Genomic DNA, 9,726 nt, shown 5'->3' with positions numbered 1-9,726 from the left:
GGGTACCGCTCCGCGGGGGCCTGGTCCCCTGGGAGCCAGCACCCTGCCCCGCGCTCCCTCCTCGGCCAAGGGGGCGAGGGGGAGAGGGGCACCGGGGAATGGGACGGGATCAAGTGTAGATAGATACAGGTACGAATAGGGACGTAAATATGTAAAGAGCGCTGCAACAGAACTAAAGGTGAGTGAAGAGGGGTGTTCCGGTGCTCGTCATCTGTCACCTTTTGCAAATCGTATCTGCGCACCCTGGTATGGGAGTGCGGTTTCTGGAAAATAAAAGAATGCTACAAATTCTGTTCTGAGTATTTTTAGTAGGAGTTTATGAGTCCCGACAGGTTTGTTTTGGAAAAAGAAAAAAATTAAGTATCTGGTACAAGATTTGCATATATGAATATAGGAAGAGCGCATTTTCTGACACAAAAAAGACAGCTCAACATGCACAGAACGTGGGTGGTTGATCAGCTGCTCTTGTTAAATTAAGAGCAGAAACACCCACCGCCGTTTGACTGTGATACTTGGCTCCAGTCAATACATGTAATGCTGCGCAGGAGGAACAAAATGATGACGAGCACATTACACAATGAAAAGTAGCTCTTCCAATGCTGCTGTACCTTCAGATATTTAACTGTATCTTACCAACGGTCCTTCAGGGACAGGCCTGTAAACCTCATGGCAAGAGCTCGGTGGTTTGCGGGGCAGCTGGCCCAGCCTCGCTCGGTACTGATGCGGTACCGGGGCTGACTGACGGGCTGTGCCTGGTGGCTGCAGCAGCAGCAGGGCTTCCCACAGCAAAGCCTGTGCCTGTCCCCCCTGGCTGGCTTTGGCCTGCGGTGCTCTACAGCTTTAGTGGCCAGCCTGTGCCCCTGGGAGGGGGAGCACGGCTGCCCTCGCTGCTCGGCTCTCCTCTCAGTACCCGGGGCGATGACAGCTCGGCACGGATGGGCAGTAGTAAGGCGAACGATGCTGGTTCCCATTAAGCGAGCGCTGGTGGAGGGGACAGTGTTTTCCAGTACCGTTTGGTAGCTGATTACGTCTGTCTTACTGCTTTAAAAATAAATCACGTTGGGAGGAATCGCATGGTGTTTGTTTACTGCATCTCTAGGACGTGGTGATGTTTGCATTTGATACGCTGTGCCTTACGAACCCAAAAGACTGGAGTCGTTTGAAGATTATGTAACAATAAAGGTGCAGATACCCTTTAAAAAGAGTAATAATGGGACCAGGCATTCAAGAATATCCCTTATTACTGCACAGAGAGACACAGAAAAAGGAAAGCCAAATCAATGAAAACCACAAAGGAACGGTAAAGTAAGGAAATTATTTTCTGTCTTTCTAGTTACAGAAACCTCTAAATACTGTTGATTAGTTAATAAGTGCATGGCTGTACTGCTCAGGTTGTCCACAGCGACAGAAATGATTGTGCAGTATGATCATGCAGGTCACAAAGTGACAAAGGTGACTGCATTAATGCTGGAGGCACAAGGCTTATTTTCATTCTTTTATAAGCTCTTGAATTGGTTAAATCATGGTTTTTAAAACAAAATCTGACTATACAGACATAAAAACTGCGAACAAGATGTACAGCCTGACAAATTAACTGAACTGCAGTCAAACTAGATTAGACCGGGAGGGCACAGTTTGCTCATTCTTGTTCTAAAATGACATTTTAAAGCTTTCCTTTTTAAAATTAGTAGTATTTCTTGTTTGTAGAACAAACACTGTTTTCTGATTCTTACAGAATACAGATTTAATGATTCTGTGTGCTTACACAGAAATGTATCTGATTTAATTGAGGAAATATGTATTTTAGTTTTAAGCTGTCCAGATCAGTAAGGCCATCCATTTGCTTGCATATGAGTTTTTCTCCTACTAATATTTCCACAACCCCAGCAAAAGATGAAATGGTGAATTTTGTTTGTGCCTTTGTTGTGAAATAGTTTGTATTAATATCAGAATAGATTGTATGCTCCCTGCCCACTTCCACTCCTTAACTTCGTAGGAATAATCCTTTAAATTTTGTTGAGAGTATGCAAATGAGAAAGGCAAGCAAGATTTGGTTTGCAGTGGCCTTCGTACTGTACTTTATAATTAATTTTTTCAAATTGCAGTAGGACCATGTACCAGTTACTATTAAATGAGTAGTTAAATATGTAGTCTCTAATATTTACTATTTATTATCCCCAAAGTAACTTTGGGATCCTCTGATAGAGAATTCTATATAAGGGCTAAGTTCTATTATTATGTCATCTGATTGAATTATTAACTTTTGCATTGGTAGTATTAAAAATATAGTAGTGCCTTAATAGTACAAAAAAATAAAAAGTGACCATGGCATAGTTCTGATGAACTTTAAGAATAGTTGCAATCAGCTCTCTCTCTTTTTTAAACTGAATTGCACTCTAAACTTTTATTGTATTTCTATTCTGATGATCGTATATGTTGCTATTTATATGTGACATTCTGTTTAATCCTTGTTAGTTACAGTAATGGAGAAAGCCATCTGAGCACCAAAGGACTAAATAAACCAATTTCTCATGTGAAAACTTCTCCTGGAAGATTAGGCAAAAATGTATCAAGCTTCATTGAAAAGGTAAATAATTCTTTTTTTTTTTTTTTTAAACACAAAAAGGGTACTTAGTTTATGTCAGCTTTCTTCATAACATCACATACTTTCATATCTTTTCAGATTTCCCATGAGACTCAAGATGGTAACCAACCAAGTATTTTTAAGAAGGGAAGAAACCAGCTGGATGACAATACTCAGTCAAAAAGGTAACTTTATGTTAAGATTGTCTGTTTAATTTGTAGACATTTCAAACTGGTATATAAAATGCTTGTGATGAAATCATGGCTTCTGTGTTTTGCCTTTGGCTTAGCTGGTCCCAGAATTCAGCATTTATGAGGACAACAAATTTAAGTTATCAATATGGGAACTTAGTGAGTTCTCAGGCAAAATCAGAATAAAATAAAACAAAAAAAATCAGTAGTAGGCAGTGTTATCTCTGCCAGCAGATATTACTTTTACCTCATTACTACATTTCCATGCCAATTTTAGCTTCATTCGTGTAGATCCATGTCCTTGAAGGAGGTAGCAAGACCTTTGTAAACTGTTGTTCCAAAGACATTAATCATTCTAACAGGATATGATCTTTCTTTTCATTCAGGATCACGAGTGTTTGCACATCACTGCACAGAGTACAAGGACCAAAGATGAGTCTCCCAGAAAGAAGGCAAAATGAATCTTTCCTGCACAGGATCCCTCCTAGCATAAAGGGCAGCACACAAGGTAGCTTCTGTAGGGTTAAAGAAGGCTCAATGCAACATTTTTATGACAGTAAAAAAGAAGAGTTGGAAAAGAATCATGAAGAACATGTTGCTGAAGCTGGTCCATGCTCTTCTAAATGGCGAGAACCATCTGTAGATGAAATGTTTCTTGATTTTGAATCAGTACAAATTATTAAAGAAGATGCTGAAGATGACAGTGCCAGTGACCTCTCTGATTCAGAAAGGATTCCCATTCCCCCATCTCCCTGCACACCACCAGAACTCATTCTCAGAGCTGAAGAAATTGATCCAGTTTGTTTGGAACATGTCCCTGATACGGGTTTTAAAGAATCGGAATATTACTACCCAGACTTCCTCCCACCCCCTTTCAACTCATGGGACTTGAAGCAACTGGCCATCTTTGTTAATGTAGAGGGTAAAACTGAATTTCGACCAAAGCCAACAGGATTTCTTGAGAAGTACATTGATCGCCTTTTGCAGCTGGAATGGCTGCAAATGCAGACTGTACAGAATGAGAAAGGAAAGGCAGCCAAAGCCAGACCACAGACTGCTCCCGGCTCCATCCGTACCCTAAAAAGCCCTGGCAAAGGCAAAGCATTGCTCAGCCCTTTGCCTAACAAGCAAGTGGTTCCCCAAGAAAGTGTTACAAAGCTGCCCAGAAGCTATTCAGGTCACAGGGGAGATTCATACTGTGAAGAAAGTCGCCAGTTATATTCTCATCCAGGTCACTTGAAACTTCCTGAGAGAATGGGATGTGCAGTGTCTTCTCAGAGACAATCTGGTGAAGTAAGGAGTGAACTGAAAAAAAAACCAACTGCAAAGCAACAGCTTCTCAATGTGCAGCCCTCTGAGAACAGTTCTAAGATTCAAAGTGTTGGTAATATCAGAGCCCCTAAGCAAACCCCAGTATTTCATGGTTCAGCTGCTCCCATCAAAGGCTTAAAAACATACGCGTGTACAAATCCAAAGAAAAATGGCAATGCCAACAATTATGTTCCTTCTAAAAAACCAACAGGGGACAGGAAAATAAAAACAAATGGCACGAAGCAAACATCACGCAAATTTAAATGAAGAAAAATTAGTTAGTAAATGTTGATGCTTCTTGACTGCTAGAAAGCATTTGGCCAACACAGAAGGGTCATGTTTTCTTCATAGGAAGGTCCTGAGAAAATATGTTCTTGATGCGTGGTTCTAAGTCAGCACTGTTCATTTCAATACATTTGATCTTAAGCCAGCAAGGCCAGCAGGAAATCTTTTCCCTGAAGGCAAGTGTCTTCCATTGGTCTTTCCTCAAAAATACTTACAGTTGCTCAATGAAGCTAACAATAGCAGAGTATGAAAGTTCAGAAAATATATAATTATAACATGTCCTCCTATTTGCACCAGTTGAAATCCATTGAAGTCTGTGGCATTTCTTATGCTTACCTTGGTGTATTTGAAAGAGTAGGATCTGTGCTCTTTTTCTTGAACAGATGTGCTATTTTCTGCGACAGGTTTGATCATGGTGTTTTCTGATGGAAAAGGGCTCAACTGTTTTTATAGAATAATGGAGCGTGCTTATCTATGCAAAGTCAAACTCTAATTCTTCACAGAAGATGATGAATTGGATTTTTTTGATGAATTAGATATTTTTTTGATAAGAAGAAGAAGAATGGAGATAATGTTTTGAAATATTTTAATGCAGAAAGGATTCTTTTTAAGACAAAAAATTATTAGGGAGCACGTCAGTAGTGACAGATTAAGAAAATGGAATGCATATTTTTATACCCAGAAATCTTCACTGTGTTTACAGACAGCTTTCCTTGAAGTTCATTTTGTAAGCCTTGATGCTTTTTGTCATTTAGAGGAAATGACCAAATTTCAAATTGTACATGGATATATATGACTAATGCAAAATGAGGGTATTACTAGAGACTCTGGGGCCTAATTTGCAGAACTGGTAGCCTCTCAAAACATAAAAAATAGACTCTTAGGGGATGAATTTAAAGGCTATTGTAAGTTCAAGTAAAGATATATTTTGATACAAAAGATTCCTATTTTCAGTCACCCAAGATGACTATTACTTATCCCATGGTCCAGTCTACTTCAGTTAGTTTGGCTTCTTGTTTCAAGGTTTAGTGAAGTGACATGAGGAAATACCCTACAAAAGAAATTGTACGACCAGGAGTGGGTCCTGTCCTCGGACCCTCTGTTTTCTCTTGTGTCTGTGAGATACAAGAGAATATGTAGGATAGCTCAGTGAGTATTCAAATGTCAGTTCATCTGTTACAATTTCAAATCAATCACAGCAGCTGGGGACATGATCTTGTTAAAGATGAAATTCTAGAGGCTGTTTTATACTTTCATTTTAAAATGAAACTCTGAGCAGCATTAACTTCATCCTCAGCCACCAGTCACAGTGAACTGTTTATGAGAAGTGAGCTGAGGTCTGACGGACCAGATTTTACAAGCGGATCCTTCACATGATAGAAAATGAAAAAGTAGCAAATACTAAAGAGTACATTATGTATATAGTTAAATTGCACTTCTCCTGTTGAGCTCATCTTGGTTTTAAGATGCTTAGCTGTTTCTATTCTTTCATTGTGCCTACCAGATCTTCAGCTTTGTAAAATTTCAAAGCATGGATTTATATGTAGTTTAAAATATGAGAATATTAATAAATGTAGTAATAAACGAGAGTATTTTACAGTACATAAAAACATTGCTCAGGAATAGTCTAAGAAATATTTTTAGTGCTTTTTCCTAGTCTACTGGAGACCAAATGTGAAATTTTAAATTGATAAAGGAAACAAATGTGATATACAGTATTACATTTCCATATTCAGTATTTGTGAAGTTACAGTTAAAATGAATCGTAGTTGCATGTACATTCAGCTCTATGCAATTGAAGTGAAACTTAATCTGACATGCTCAAAGATCAAATCAATTGGTGTGGTGAAACTTAGAGGATGGCATTCAACACCAGCAGCTGCAGAGGACCAGCACATTCTATTGCTGCTATTTCATCCTTTTGTTTTGTTCCAGACTCATCATGTATTTCAGCTTTTTTTAGATGAAAGGTTCTTGCATCCAGTGCTAGACTTTCAAGCTCTGGCCAAATTCTGCAAGCCTTCATTACTCAAGTTTTCCTGATTCACGTTAACAGTAGTGAAAGTCAGTAGGACTGCTCTTGCCAATAAGCACTACTTTAGCGCACGATTTTAGTACACTGGTTTAGTGCACTATTATAAGCACCAAAAGCTAGGTGGGCAGGATCAAGTCAATAATGAGAATAGCAGTTTTTTAAAACAAATTCTGTTAAATGCAGTAATTAATTTAGCATGTTATTATAGCACTGAATATTAGTGCATGCTAAATTTTCCTCTGAAATGTTACTCTATATTGATGCTTTCCTAGGTTATAAGGAGGGCATGTAGATACAGGCACATTTTGCATGATCACTTCTTAAAGAATAAATAAATAGTGTTTCAGCCAGCTTTGACCAGAGCAAAGGTGATTGGCACCGAGAAAAGTTTTTTTCTCACAGACCTAGGAAAGGTTTGTTTTCATGTAGTGCTTGTGATCTGATGGGCATCGGTCTGTTGTTGGAGACTAAAAAGTTGAGCAGGCGGAGATGGTGATGCCACATAAAACAAGTCTGAGTACTTGTTCGTCATTAAGCTCTGGCTGTGATCTCGCCAAGTAAGTTTGTCTCACATGATAACCACACAAGTCTAATTTTCGTTCATTGATTTGATACTTCTTACACAGTCTTCTTTGTTCACATACAGAAATAGAAGTTCTGTGTTTGCCTCAACAAGCAGTTCTTGGCGTGAGCAGACCTGCAAGGGTTGGATTTTATCCTGCAGCACTTTTGCTTCCATTTTAACTTGACTATGTTCTGGGCCTATAGATAAAAAGAGCTCCTTTTATGAAGAGGACTATGGTTTATGTTTCCTTCATTTTGTATTGATGGATATTGTCTTTAGAAGCACTTCTGAATATCGCAGAAAAGTTTATTCCATCAAATACATTCAGTTTGGAATTAAAATACTTCCACAGTTCACTGTTTGTGTGGCTATTTATATTTTTTTTCACTGTGTTTAGCAATATGATCATATGTGTGTCTAAGCCTAGCATTGACGATGCTTCTTGAAGAACAAGTTTACTGTGATGTGAGATAATTCAACATTTTTTTCTAGATGATTTAAAGGTTTAATGTTCTGCAGTACTATCTACAGAACAAATACGCTCAGGTTGCATTTTAAATAAATAGCCAGCTTCTACTTCAGTTATGCTAGTATAAACTTTGACCAGCTCTGTTGTTTTCAACGAAATGACCCTGTTACAAAGATGTGAAGAAACAGAATTTTGGAACTCTATTAACTGAGAATTTGCAGCCCAGCTTTTGATGTTGCTAATCACATGTTCTTATTTATTTGAACTTTTTGTGGATGTTTTTAGAACAAATACGCTCAGGTTGCATTTTAAATAAATAGCCAGCTTCTACTTCAGTTATGCTAGTATAAACTTTGACCAGCCCTGTTGTTTTCAACGAAATGACCCTGTTACAAAGATGTGAAGAAACAGAATTTGGAACTCCAGCCCAGCTTTTGATGTTGCTAATCACATGTTCTTATTTATTTGAACTTTTTGTGGATGTTTTTGCTAGTAGTTTCATTGGGAAGTGATCTTGTAATTCAAAGTTACTGTATATTTACTATATTAAAAGTGAGATACTGCCTATTTGTTACTTAGTTGTATTTTTTTCATCATCCACAAGATGGCACCTCTGAATTTTTCATTTGGAGAATTTCTTTACTGCAGTGTAGGACAGAGCTTGTAGCTCGGCATATCTCAGCTATATTGCTGCTGATGGCCAAGCCAGGTGGTTAAAGCTGTATGATTATTTCTACTCCACATGGCAGTCACTTCTGTACTGGCTGTGTTAAGGCATCATAATGGGTGAAAATAACAGGAAAAACTTACTTCATCATATTCATACCTTTTTTTTTAAATGCACTAATCAATGAGTTTCACATTCTCTGTTATAATCTCCAGGACACTTAGAACATAATCCAAAGAACAGCAGAGACGTGGGTAGATGATTGGAGAGAACCACATTCTCGTGTTGCTAGTATACATGGATAAGTATGTTTAACTGAATTTCACACAGCATGTTCGTTTGTTCAGCTGAGACTAATTGAGGAAAATGAAGGGAGAGAGATTCAAAGGGAAAAAAAATGGCATTTCCTATTTCTGAAAATCCCTTTGCTTTGCTGTTTTCGTAATCTTTATATTAAGCATTACAAAACTCCTCTGTGAGATATCACACAAGAATTTACAATCAGAACGTTCTGGCTATTTGAGGTTTTCCTGATGTCTAAACCATCCTATCCTGTGCCGCTATTTAAGCCTGTTACTGTTATTTTGTCCTGTTAATAGTGAATCTCAGAAGATCATCTACCTGCCTTCCTCCCCACGCTCACTGTTATTTAAAACATCGTGGCCTATTTGACATGATCTATTGCTTTTCTTCTCCCCTGAACAGAAGATCAGTTCATCCCTAAGTCTTCCTTTCACAACTTCCAGAACACTAAATTAATTATTTTCCACTTCTAAAAAAGAATAAACCCCCTTGTGCCCAATAAAAGCAATACAGGAGAAAGGAAAATGCTGTGAAAGTTTTCATAGAAGCCAGGACCTTCCCCATACTCCCTGCCAGACCTTCCCCATGCTCCCTGCCACTCAGCCTTCTTTTTACACAGTTTTATGAGACTTAATTTTTCATTTCCTGCTTCTTTATGTAGTTTTATTTAAAACATATTTTTCACAAGCTGGGTGGGAAGTTCAGCTTCAGGTATGCAAGTTCATACTTGCTTGATGGCTTTTCAGTTGAACAGGACAATCTAGTGTTGTTTGTATCAGCTTTCAAATAAGCTTTTACAGAACTTGTTCTTGGTTCAAAGTCTGAAGTAATATAAAAGTAGCACTCCTGGGCACGGCAGATAAAAATAGCTCCCATTAAATATAAAGTTACACATTTGCATTTTTGCAAATGACTGTGAAGTTATTGTGAAATGGCATTTCCAAGTAACTGTCGAGGAAAGCCACATGTTTTATTCTGGCTGTATAATAGTCATAAAACTGCAGTAACGGCACATTTGGTTTGCGTAATACTGAAAGTGGCAGTTGCAATCTGACTGGAAAAGCAACAAAGGAGGACTGAGCTTTGCTTTGGGTCATTCCAGTTTTACAGCATCATCAGTTCATTTTTGTTTAATTTTGTCTGACGAGGCAGAAATACTCGCTTGTCCTTTGGGACGGCTCAAATGCCAGTGAAACCGCAGGTAACTACTTAGTGGAAAGAGCTTCGACTGTAACAAGCCGCTGTGTAAACTTCCAGGGAACGACTAACTCAGCTGCAGCCTGCCCGGGCTCGGGGGGCCGCTGCCGCTGCCCGGA

At 38.6% G+C, this 9,726-nt stretch overlaps 1 protein-coding gene across 3 annotated transcripts; it reads left to right on the top strand.

Moving 5' to 3' along the window:
• Nucleotides 1-51: 51 nt before the first annotated feature.
• FAM217B (family with sequence similarity 217 member B) lies at nt 52-7,327 on the top strand. 3 transcript variants are annotated; one of them, XM_009273924.2, is made up of 5 exons: nt 54-178; nt 1,100-1,305; nt 2,476-2,587; nt 2,684-2,769; nt 3,162-7,327. In XM_009273924.2, the coding sequence occupies exons 2-5, from the start codon at nt 1,211-1,213 to the stop codon at nt 4,351-4,353; spliced, it is 1,485 nt and encodes a 494-aa protein (XP_009272199.1). In that variant the 5' UTR covers nt 54-178; nt 1,100-1,210; the 3' UTR covers nt 4,354-7,327. The 3 variants fall into 3 exon arrangements, with proteins under 3 accessions (XP_019326207.1, XP_009272199.1, XP_009272198.1); XM_019470662.1 differs by having other exon boundaries at nt 52-1,300; XM_009273923.2 differs by lacking the exon at nt 54-178 and having other exon boundaries at nt 843-1,305.
• Nucleotides 7,328-9,726: the final 2,399 nt, after the last annotated feature.

This window comes from Aptenodytes forsteri, unplaced genomic scaffold (assembly GCF_000699145.1).
Source record: "Aptenodytes forsteri isolate BGI_AS27 unplaced genomic scaffold, ASM69914v1 Scaffold47, whole genome shotgun sequence".
Lineage (NCBI taxonomy): Eukaryota > Metazoa > Chordata > Aves > Sphenisciformes > Spheniscidae > Aptenodytes > Aptenodytes forsteri.
Note: the sequence above shows the minus strand (reverse complement) of the source record. Positions and strands in the feature narration are given on the sequence as shown.